This window comes from Lepisosteus oculatus, chromosome 12, assembly GCF_040954835.1.
Source record: "Lepisosteus oculatus isolate fLepOcu1 chromosome 12, fLepOcu1.hap2, whole genome shotgun sequence".
Classification (NCBI taxonomy): Eukaryota; Metazoa; Chordata; class Actinopteri; order Semionotiformes; family Lepisosteidae; genus Lepisosteus; species Lepisosteus oculatus.
In genome coordinates, this window is record NC_090707.1 from 4,508,670 (window position 1) to 4,520,719 (window position 12,050).

General features: G+C 43.8%; 1 protein-coding gene across 4 annotated transcripts in view; it reads right to left on the bottom strand.

Moving 5' to 3' along the window:
* Nucleotides 1–284: 284 nt before the first annotated feature.
* The window catches only part of sema5ba (sema domain, seven thrombospondin repeats (type 1 and type 1-like), transmembrane domain (TM) and short cytoplasmic domain, (semaphorin) 5Ba), a 111,512-nt gene continuing 99,746 nt past the window's right edge, over nt 285–12,050 (bottom strand). For all 4 annotated transcript variants that reach the window (XM_006636343.3, XM_015358573.2, XM_015358574.2 and 1 more), the window contains 6 exons: nt 10,801–11,019; nt 9,037–9,207; nt 7,396–7,545; nt 6,307–6,351; nt 4,523–4,728; nt 285–3,517 (listed from right to left, as the gene is read on the bottom strand). In XM_006636343.3, coding sequence (XP_006636406.2) covers nt 3,356–3,517; nt 4,523–4,728; nt 6,307–6,351; nt 7,396–7,545; nt 9,037–9,207; nt 10,801–11,019 — 953 coding nt within the window. In that variant the 3' untranslated portion in view covers nt 285–3,355. The remainder of the gene's footprint in view (nt 3,518–4,522; nt 4,729–6,306; nt 6,352–7,395; nt 7,546–9,036; nt 9,208–10,800; nt 11,020–12,050) is intronic.

A 12,050-nucleotide genomic window follows, 5' to 3' on the forward strand; every position in this document is an offset into this window, starting at 1 on the left:
CTAAGTTTGTTAGGTGTTGCAATAAGTAGAATGAACTTCGATCAGGGTCTGAATGACCTACAAGGAATCCCCTTTGTGTTTGGTCTTAATCAGCTTGCTAATTGAGGTAAGATTGCAATTTGCAGAAGTGACCAAAAGACTGTGAGACCATCTATAAATTAAGGGTTAAAAATAGCACAATAAATTATAGTGTGCATAAGCTTGGCTCTTTGTGCACAGCTTGAAAATAGACCATCACGGAGCACGGACCCTCTGTATGAGGGACTTGGGAAACAAGACAGGACTTTGGCATCAAGGTTGTTTTATTCTTCTTTACAATGTACAATATACAAAAATATAGAGTACCAAAAATTCACAGTGTCTAAAGGCAGTGATTACAGTCTAGATCACATATCTAACAGTACCACCAAATCAATTGCATAGGAGGGCACAAAGCCTTCAGTATGGAGTTCAGCAATACAACGCAAGCACAGAGCGACTGCAATGTCAGTGCAGCAATGTATATACTTGTAAATAATTAAACAGCAAGGACATGAGAAGGCAGGCATGTGAGGAGATTTCAGCTTCCATGAACCAAGACAAACACCTTAAGAATGGCTTACTTTATTCTTCCCCTGACAAAAGATTTATAGAACTGCCTGTAATTTTGAAAAATGTTACGTATGAATGTGCAGCTTCAGCTTCCAGCTTTGTATTAAGCTTGTTAGGCTTTGATAAAAAGACAGGAATTCTTCAAACAGCAGGCCACATCATCATGAAGGCAATCATTTTTATGCCATACCGACAGGTCTACACCATTTATTTTAGCTGTAGGGGCTCTAGGTGGCTCTATATAACATTAAAATTACATTTATTAAAGATGCCTTGTTTGTATTGACTACAGACTTTTTACTTTCAGGGACAATGCTACTGAAAAGTATGTGTTCTACAGAGAAACATCAGTTTGATTGCAAGAGGAACAAAATTAAACCTTAGATTACCCCAGCAGGCGAAATACTTTGACAATGTTCTAAATGTAATAATGAAAGTCTTGTAAAAGGAACCAGGCACAATTAATTTTCTCCTCTAGAAGAAATGCTGAGAAAAAGTGTTGATAGCCTCTTGCATTATTGAAGACAGCAGTTTGACTCTGCTGTAGTTTAGATTTACATGGAAGTATTTATGAACTCCATTCTTCACAATCTCTATGGTTGGTATTTACAGCACTTCTGCGCTTTGTACAACTATAAGGCATTTAAAACAGTGTTAGCTATACAATATACATTACACTAACTATAAATTTCATTAAATTGTCATTGAACAGCCTCTCCTATGTACAAATGTAAGATTCTCCAAGCTTAGATTAACTGAAGACTTTTGTCTGTTCTGCATTCACTTAACAGGCATGAGAAAAAGACTGCTGAGTTTTGAAATGCCATATTCCTCCCAAGCTTCTGTACAAATTGATTTTTTTTGTCCATGACATTTACTCTTCGCATTAGGTTTCTTGTTTTTCGGATGCATACAGTAATATAGCGAAAGGTAGGTTGTGCATATATATAGCGAAAAGGTTAATTTGTGCATTAACAGTTCATGCACAAATGTGGCTGAGATCTCAACAAGAAGCAATACAAAAACAGTCCTCTGTTCCAATGTTTATAGAAGACTGTAGCCAAATGGATGAAAAACATGACAACATTGCTATATACTTTCCACACACAAAGTCCCAAATACCCTGCACAGGCCATTATAGCTGATCATGATTACCTTTCCAATTCATCTTAAAACAGTTTCTTTATTACTAATCATCTCGATTTTTCAAATCCCCAAGTCCAGTTTTATGCTCCAGTGCTACGGCACAAACTCTTTCACCTCCTCAAATTACCCCGATCTCCGTTCTCATAAGACTATAAAACAAATGATCAAGGAATATTGTCGTATGCTGCAGAAAAACTGTGTAGGACAGGATAGTTAGCAGTTTATTATTTGATGTTCATGTTAAATTTATTGCAAATCCAAGATGTGGCTCATTTAGAGGTGGCATTTTGTTTTACATTGATCCTGATTTCTCAAAAAGCTAATCAGGAACCTATATCACCCTATTGAAACCTTTTAGAGACAGCAGTCACCCATTCTTTCCATTATATCATCACAATGCATCCATGCTTGCAATCAGTTTTCTTAACGGCCTTTTGTTGAATATATATATGAAAACAATTCTCTTTTAAAGTGTGTCAATTGCTTTACACATTCTGAAGCTGGTTAAATTCAAAATGACATCATGGTAAGCAGGCAAGAATAAGGACAGTCTTGCATTCTATTTTTCTTCTATATCAGAGTGAAGTCACACGCCTTAACAGAGCTGCAGTGATGACAAACACTGCAGCAAATCCAATCTAACCAGCAGTGTGAAAAAAAAGACCGACACACATCAAGCTGGGCTTTTCAGAATTCAGCTGACTGGAAGACTAGAATTTCAAGTACCGTTCCTGTTGAAATCAGGTCCCCCTTAAACTTCCTCAGTTCCCTAGTTGGAAAACCATTTTCACTTCCATTCCTAGTCTTGTGCACATGTTGGTATGCTGTGCATCTTCCATCTCAAGGAACTTGAACGGCTCATAGCATCTGTTCTTTACCCTTGGAACAAAACTAGAAACTGAGGGAGGGTTTCCACTGGAAAAAAATGATTAATATTGATTTAGTTTTGCAAGTACCAAAGTGTGGAATACCATGACGAGCTAGAACCATTGTTTAGTAATGGCTTTTATTATTTACTGTATTATTTTTTTAAAGGAAAACTACATGTGCCCACATTAAGATAGCAGGGCTAACCAGATTTCAGACTTGCGGTGTCAGTTTATAGAACTGAAAGTGTTGCTTTGAGGACACTTAAAAAGTATCGGTCAAACACTTTACGTTTATCTGTTTTCCTCTTCAGGCCGGCCACCAGTTCTTTGAATTTACATCGGATGTTCTTCGGCAGAGAAAGGAAATCCTAATTCCAGAGCTGTCAGCGTTACAGTCACGTTGTAGTGTATGCCATTCACCAGGGAACGCCATTCTTATTGTTTCTAAAAAGTGCCTTTTCTTAAAAGCAAGACGTCCAAAACAAATAAAAACGGTCCCTTTTTTCCTCCCTGTACAGTTTATAAATCTTTTATAAAATGACAGCTGTCTTGCTCGGACCGTGCAAAGTCTTGGGCAGGCAGTTCCTTCAGCGGCCCTGAGCCCACAGCAGCTATGTCTTTTCAGAGCAAGTCAGCTTTAAAAACAAGCAACAGCTCCCGAACATGAAAGAGTTTGTTCTGATATGAAGAAGTCAAAGGAAATTGGCGAGAGAGTTAAATCTTTCTCCAGTTGTGGCTGAGACTCCGTCTCAGCTGTGTGTGTAGGTCCGTCCGGGAGAGGAGTCTGGCCTGTAGTCGTATTTGTTGAGAGTAGAGGGATAATAAGTGGTTGTATAAACATTGGTTTGCTGCAAAGGCGAATGGAAGAAGTTGGTCCTTTCATCTGGAATCAAGTTGTTCTTGTTCAGCGTCTGTCAGGAATCAGAAAGGAGAGGGGATTAAAAAAACTGAGACTTTGGGTTTACCTTATGTTGTAGCACGACAAAAAAAAACAATACTTAGGAAGGAGAAAGGGGACAAAAGGCTAATCAAATGATGTGTGTTACTATTAAAATCTCTCTCTGGTAGATAGGTAGGTAGGTATTGACCCCTGCTCTGCTATCCTTGTCAGTGTAATACTGTACAGCGATATGTGAACTGGTGCGATTTCCATTTAAAATTGCAACATGATTATTCAGTGTGGCTGAAATCTTGTTTCACTTAATTTCAATTAAGCACTTAACATTTCTCTTCATGTTCCTCATTAGAAACAAATCTCACTTGCTCCCCGTCATGCCACTTCATGTGCTTGGCTCATTTTCTCAAGGGTTACATTCTTTAACGACACCCAGCAAGACAAGCTCAAGGCCAGCGCCTTTTCTAGCAACAAATTCTTTCTGCTCAGAGCTGCCAAGGAGTAGCTGAATATGCCCCGAAAGCCTCCGCTGCCGGCTCCTTGCTCTTGCAGAACTCGGAAAGTCGCCATCTGTAGCCTGTGATCTCCAGCAGCAGGAGAAAAATACCGCTAGGTGTCACAGGAAGGACGGAGAGCAGAAAAATAACCTCAAACCAGACAACATCTGCTGATTAAATATGCGACTGTTTCCTGCAAACAGCTGGAAAACTCATGCGACAGGCTGACGCGGAACAAAACGAATGGATGTGATTAATAAAGGAGTGACTGGATGCCGGGGTACACGCAGAATGGATTATGCAATGCAGTGTGTGGGGACAGACCTGTGATGAACACCAAGTCCAACAGCATGTAGGACATGCAAACCATCCTGTAACAAATTCGTTCTGTCATTTTTCTGTGGAGGAAAAAAAACCCTCCAGCTCAGCTTTTGCTTAGTATGAAGTTAGAATTTGAAAATAGGAACTTTAAACAGGGGTGTAACAGCACCTTAACTCCCTTGCCACCCAGCCCTGTTCCTTACCTTAAACTCCATGGGAGTGTACTTCTCATTCTTTGGCGTAGTGTTCCCCTTGTAATTCAGGTGGTTTGGAGTTGTGGGGTGAATCACTGCAGACTCCTGGGACTGCTTCTGGAATTTCTGGCAGTACGCATATATGAGGAATGTCAGGAGACTTGCACCAAAGAAACATGAAACTCCAGTGGCAATGAGATGAATGAGACTGAACCCTGGAGAACAGACAAATGGGGGAAAAAAAAAGAGGAATTATGAAACATACCAGCTGCTTGCTTCCTCATTTGCTCGACTTCTGTATAGAGTATAGCACCAAAGAGGTACTGGATCTTTGCTTTTATTGTTATCACTCTTTTACTGTGATGACATTTTGGTTAATAAGTGTTTCCGAGGGTTTTCCAAATGCGTTAAGGTTTTGTCTTTTGGGAAGGAGCGGGTGACTGAATCTGGTTTAAGCCGGTCCTGGTCTTCAGAGTTGCAGCAAGGCTAATGAAACGGCCAGCAGAACCAGCACTGGGCCTGTGCTAATTGAAGTGTGTGGTCATGGACTCTGCTTGCGGCACTCTTCTCTCCAGAGGAAGTACACGCTTAACGAGCACCTCATTCTGCTGCTGCAGCCTGGAGCTCACAGGAGATTGTCTGCTTCAGCCACTCAATGCCCAGTCTCACCTCTGTTAAGGTCCTAATTACTGACTGCATGACACTGCACATCAGTATTTAAACAAGTGGTCTTCTCATCGACACACACTGTACTGGTTCAGCTTCACATCCCTGACGAAAGGCAGCAGTGCCCTTATTAACAAAAGGGATTGAAATCTCTCTCCTTCTTCCGTGAAGTAATACAGACTGCTTTACAGAGCTGACCCACTCGAGGGAAGACAAACTTAATTGAGGAGTTGGAGAGACACCACTCCTTTAAGGCATGAGGCATCATTACAGAGGAAGAACAACATTTCTGATTGCCAACATCAAAAAAATTGTTGAGTGCTAGCCATTAAAATCAAGAATGTGCTATTTAAAATAGTTGAAAAGAATCTGGACTTTGAAAATACTCAAACTATTTGGGCCTCCTCCCTGTTGTGAGCAGCTTGTTGTTGTTGTTACACAAAATTTGAACACTACCCCTAATAAATCTCAGTTCTGTTTGGTATGCTTTGTTCACGTTCCCTATCAATACAACAACCACTCTGACTTCAAAGAAACGAGGCTTTTTAGTCCTTCTTTTGATCATGCCCTCTTTGCAATGTTGTCCGTGATTCAACTGGTGTGTCTAACAGAAGACAGTTCTGTGACCCTGAACACTGAGCAAACTGCAGAAAAATACACGAGCATCAATCCTACCCTCTCTCCATTTTTGTCTTTTTATTCATGAAAGAGGCGTCCTTATCCAGCACCTCTTACACAAACCATGTGTTAGAGTTATGAGAACTGAACAGTCCCTAGCCTGGGCTGTACCACACGTTACATCGAAAAGAGCGCTCAAGGCTCTGTTTGAAGATGCTGGTATTCTGGTTTCAAAGTTGCGAGGTCGGGCGGAGAGCTTGCAGAGAGAGATGTCATCATGGATTTTGACACACACTCACCGAGACAGGCCAAGAGGCTAGAGCTGCACTTTTTGAGAAGATCTCGGGAGGTGTACTGTACCCTCCAGACCTTCCATTGAGCAGTGACAAGGAGTAACTAAGTGCCACAGGGGTGTGCTACTATACACATCCCACTCAGCACTCGGGGAAGAGGGGGGCAGCTGTGAAAATTAAACATCAGACAGGGGGGCAACATGTGAATCCACTCACCTCCACAGTGCAGGTCCTTGTCAAAACTGGAGGCTGGTAGAATCACTGTAGCAGTGAAACAGGAGAGAGAAATCTATTTAATAAGAGGATACCACAGAGAGGAGGCCCTTTGGTTTCTTTAGCTCATTGAGTTGCTAACTGATCCAAAGATCTCTAGAAAGAGGCCAATATAACAGCTGTAATAACATGGCCAGGCAGTTTGTTCTTCTCTCCCATGATCCTTTAAAGAGAGAGCTGTCACCTTCACCTGTGTCCTCGGGTTCTTGTTTCACTGTTGATTCATTGCAACTCAAAAACCACCTGGCTCATATCACAAACTCCTATTCCCTTTTCCTTGACTTCCCAGAAAAAAGATTTTGCTGATACATGAATGTTTCCTTTTAATGCTGCACCGCACTTGATCCAAGGTGTAGTATTATGAATGCCTCCATGCACACATACACAGTACACTTGTCAATTTGCAGACTATATATATAAATAAGAGTAGGTTTGCTGTGTAGAAGAAAGCTACCTTGTGCAGTTCATTAGGTTTAAAACAATGTACTGGGTATCTGACTGGCAGAGAAATTACACCCTGAGGAAAAAAAAATCTTGACTTTGAAACATGCTGTCTTATTAAGCCCAAAGAAAGGCTTTGAAGACTATTTTGTAGGTCATAAGGAAGAAAGGACAGGCTTGTCGTAAGTGTCACTTTCCCAGCTACAGTAAAAAGACAGGCAGCTCACAGTGGCAAGGCAATCAAGACAGAAGGCTATCGGCACCTCAGAGTGACACCGGCTCCCTCTCCTCCTGGAAATTGAAAGTCCTATGCCTGACTGGAAAGGGATTTTTAATTAACAATCAAGGATATCTGATAATTAATTGTGAATTAATTAATCACAGCCACAGATTCCAGATTACTCTTCTCCCTTCAGCTTCCCTGTGCATTTCCCCTGTCAGTTTTGTACCGCAAATACCAAGTACTACAAAACTGATACTAGACAACATGTGACCTGTCATATCTCCCAGGTACTCTATTCACACATTACGCTCACCTGACCTTTAACTTGCAGTTTTCCCAAGCGTGCCTTGTACAGCTGTTTATTTTACCTGGTATCTCGTTGTACAAGCACTCCCTGTGCTCGGTGCTGTTGCCGAGACACTGCGCTGGGCCTGGGCTGTGGACCTCGCAGTATCGGCTGCGTGACTGCAGGCCGTCCTCGTTGCACAAATTCCACTCTGACCAGTCGGACCATCCGCCTGGGACAAGCGTTAAAGATCAGATAACAACAGGAGGTGGAGGGGCAGCCCGCAGGCGCTGAGACTGTAATCAGCCAACATCCCACTCTGTACCCTTGTCAGAGTGAGCTGCCAGCGTCAAGCACCCCAGGAGGCTAAATGCAGAAGATGAGCAAGTGATTTCACTCCAAAAAAGGACCCTTTCAGAGATTTTGAAGTTGACGGAGAGTAAAATCAAGGAATTACATTGCGGATGGTGCCCTACAAAATGTTTTATTATGCTTTCTTGTCCAGATTCGGTCAGCATGTCATTAGTAATTATGAGCTATGGGCGTGCCCCTTTCTGCCTTCAATTAATGTGAACATTTAATCACATCTTTGCCGAGTCAGTTGACCACTTGATATGTGAAAGAGCTAGCTTATTGCTTTTTCTTACTTATTGTTTTCACCATGATGGAGTAAATGGAACTGGAGAAAAAAAGCACAGCTTTGATGCGCCAGTAATGTGGCTGCCTTTTCCAAAGAGCTTTTGTGTATATTTTCTTCCTGTTTTTGCTTCTTTTATATTCTAACTTTAGTTATTTTTTAGCGTTTTTAAGATGCACAAAATGCAAAAAGATACTGTAATGATAGGTTGCAGATGATTTGATATTTAAAAGCTACTTCTGAACATTGGAGACGGATGTTCTGGAAATACTTAAGTGTATTTGGTGATGGCGAACACACTGAATGTGAACAAGCAGTGAAACACACAGGTTGCTGTCGAGAAGGAACAGACTACCAGATTCCGGCCACTTTTAGTGCATCTCTTTTGAAGCACCTTGCACAACACCGAACAAAAAAAACAATATACAGAGCTCAAGCACACCAATTCGGTATCAAAAAATCTTATGCAGTCAGGTACCGTGTGCAGGTTTACTTTGATCTGGGGTTACTGGTTTACACTAGGGCCTTTGCAGCAAGCAGGATTAGGTCTATGAATAAAAACATTTTCAATAAGTACCTTACCTGCATTTTCCATCTGGGAAGCAAAGAAACCCATGTGGAGAACAGAACTAAATGATTGAAGATAACAATGAGCCCTGCAGTTCTATCAATTTACACTGTCTCACCCAGCACACTAATTCCCACACAAACGCCTCCTAGGGTCTCTGCCACTATGTTATGAATTGATTATTTGTGGTGCCAAAGATTGTTTTGAAAATCCTTTCCAATTAGCTTCCTGCAGCAGACTGGGGTTTTGAAGCACCTGTGTACTTGAGGTGCAGTGCTCACATGATTATTATTAATTTTATCATCTGTATCTTTCTGGCTAGAGTACAGGATGGTGCCGGAAATTAACTTTAACTCCGGATTAAATCTATTTCTCCAGTTACATTTCAGCTGCTGGTGTTTTTGAAAAGTTCTGTTCGACTGCATCCTAAAAATCTTGTAAGTCCTTAGACCGGAAACCAAAGTACAGTTTTTGAATCACCGTTGGTGAAAGGCCTCGGCGGCGCAGTGTTTCCCTACCTTCGCAGGAGTGTGTGTTGCACAGCGCCTCCTCGGTGTGCAGCCCGATGCAGATGTCCCCTCCATCGGTGGGGGCGGGGTCGGTGCAGGTCCGGGTGCGCTGGTAGTGGCCCCCCCCGCACGTGACTGAGCACTGGGACCACAGGGACCAGCAAGACCAGGCTCCGTTCACTGGACACACAGAGGGAGAGGTCAGTGCGGGGCGGCCTCCTCTCGCTCGGGACACAAGGAACAGGGCTGGGGGGGCTTCTACACTGCTCTATCCTCCAAGCAGCGGACCCCATGTGACGACTGGAAGCACTCAAGATCGGGGATGACCTAGAACATTTCTGTCTCCGCCCTCCGAGGAAACAGCACAAAACTAAAACGGAACTTGATAGTAGGAAAATATTTCTAATAATAATAATAATAATAATGTTTCTTCATTAGCCCTATACAATTTCTTGCATTAGGAATTCGTCTTTTCGCATACCCCAGCTTTTCTCCATGGAGACACAAGACACACAGACAGGGAGAGAAGCTTGGGGTCAGAGCGCAGGGTCAGCCATTGTACGGCGCCCCTGGAGCAGTTGGGGTGAAGGGCCTTGCTCAGGGGCCCAACGGAGTAGGATTCCTCTGCCGGCCGCGGGATTTGAACCGGCAACCTTCCAGTCACAGAGGCAGATCCTGAGCCACAGGGCCACCGCTCCGCCTCCGCTTACTTCTAGTAAGCTCCTCCTCGTGCCCGGGAGCAGCAAGAACGCTGCTGTGCTTTCTACGTCTCCTAGGTTTTCAGATTGATAGGACTGACCCCGCTTCAGGTCTCTGTTCGGAGTTTTATTCCACAGAAGACACCCCCCTCCTCCAGGGGGCCTGCGCCCACAGTCTGGAGCTGGAGAGGGGTCCACACTGACTGACTCGATGGCAGATAAACCCCCGCGCAGGTGCAGGGGTGCCGTGTCACAGCTGTGTGTGCCGACGTGAAGGAAGCGCAGAATGAAACTGTGCGTTAGAGGACATCTGGGAAGACTCCACAATGAAATATTAAATATGATGCAAAAATTCAGTGAAGTATATCAAGCGAACCTAATTATAAGAAGCGCTTTATTAGAGCACTGAGGGAAGGGGGGGTTCTCATTCAGCTCCTCCAGATATCTATTTCTAATCAATTGGAATTAAATGAAACTGACAGGAGACAATTGGTTCGCAAGAGGAAACCGTTAACAGCTGCAGAGCTATGTAAGCGCCTAGATTCTTACCCAGCCCTGCGCTTTCAATGTACGAATGCTTAATCCTGAACACAACCCACACACTTCGGCGCATCCTAGAAGAGTTCCTAGCCCTGAAAAAATATTTTGCTGGCCTGTAAGCGAGAAGTCCAATGTAGATGGTGCACTGTAAAACTGGATTTCTGATGGCACCTCAGAATAGGAGGCACCTGCAAGTCACTTATGAGCTACACACCAGAGTGGAACAGACGTCAAGCTCCTGCATAAAGGCTTGTTGGGTATTTATCACCTTCCATCAGCAATAAATAACTAAAACCCTTCATGTTTCAACAATAAGACGTGCATGATGCATTCCCTAGCACTCCACATCCTTTACAGGTGTCAATTCATTTCTCTGATGGCCTTCATGGGACATTTTTACGACTTCCTCTTTCCGCGTGCTGCCAAGTTCATTTTGCAGTTTTTTTAAGAAACGGGAGAATCGGCGGTGGCCGAGGGGTCCCGGGGTCCCGGGGTCCCGGGGTCCCCCCCCCCGATGGCAGGGAGCCGGCCTTACCGGGGCAGGGCTGCGGGTTGCAGTCCTGGTACTCCAGTGTTGAGCCGGAGCAGGCCTGGGCCGCGCCCTTGGGCTCGGGGCCGGCGCAGGTGCGCCGCCGCGTGCGGAACCCCTTGCCGCAGTCCTGGGAGCAGGGGGACCAGGTTTCCCAGGGGGACCAGCCCCCTCCTGCCGCACGGGACAGGGGCCGGCCGCTTCGCAGCAAGTCCTCCACCAGAGCTGCGAGGGGGTCAGAGAGCAGACATCAGAATCGCAGGTTAGAGAACAGAAACCGACCCGGCAAATCAGAACTCGTTATGGGACGAAAGTCTGCTTTCGGGGATGAAGGGTGAATGGATGTTTTACAGCCAATAAAAGAGCACCAGCAAAAAAATTGACAGTTTTATTTGAAGTGACTTAAATTTGCACAATTTTATACAGATTTTATGCTGGAGAGACTCGACTATCTTCCTCAAGGGTGTACCTGCAGTAGTGTCTGACCTGAAATTTGAACGCACAACCTTCCAGTTATGACCCTGAACCCACCCAGGCTTCTGCTCCACACTGCCTTTTTTTCTATAAGCAGAAACAGGTTTCGACAAGGTCTAGAAGGCAGAAGCTCAACTATCAGTGATAGCTAATCAGTGATAGATTAATGCGTGATGGGACTGTTTTGGAAAACATACTGTATCTTTATGTTCCCACTTAGTTCAACAGTAAAGAAAAAATGTTAAAGAAACTGGAAAGCACATTACACAACTTATTTTCTCACGATGCTAAATGCTTCTGTTCTTCAGTGACTCGAGGCTGACACTGACAGAACGCATGGTACCGCAATATTTCACCTGTGTTTGACAGAATACTCATGCTGGTCTTTACAGACCGTGAGGGTGGGGAGCACCCTTTTGGCGAGCGAATCCCTGGTCTCAGTCTTGTACTGTTCAGCACACTGGTGGAAATACTGTCCCTAAACTGCTGACAGTGAAGAACAGCACCCACGTCTAAGCCGATTAACAGTGCTGCACGAGCAGCTGCAGCTCCAGCATGAGGGCTCGCCACCCACCTCAGGACAACGCGGTTTTCAAAACTCTTTTTTTGCATCATGAAATGGACAAACATTTTGTGAAACATTTCAATTAATATTAAATGGCATAAAGCATGGTATTTCCTCATTTCTGCAGCTATATTGCTATTCATATTTTTTCAGGAACCACATTTTTTTTCCCCCCCAAGTGTTCAAGTCCTCCTTAAAAAACAAAGATACCGGCTTA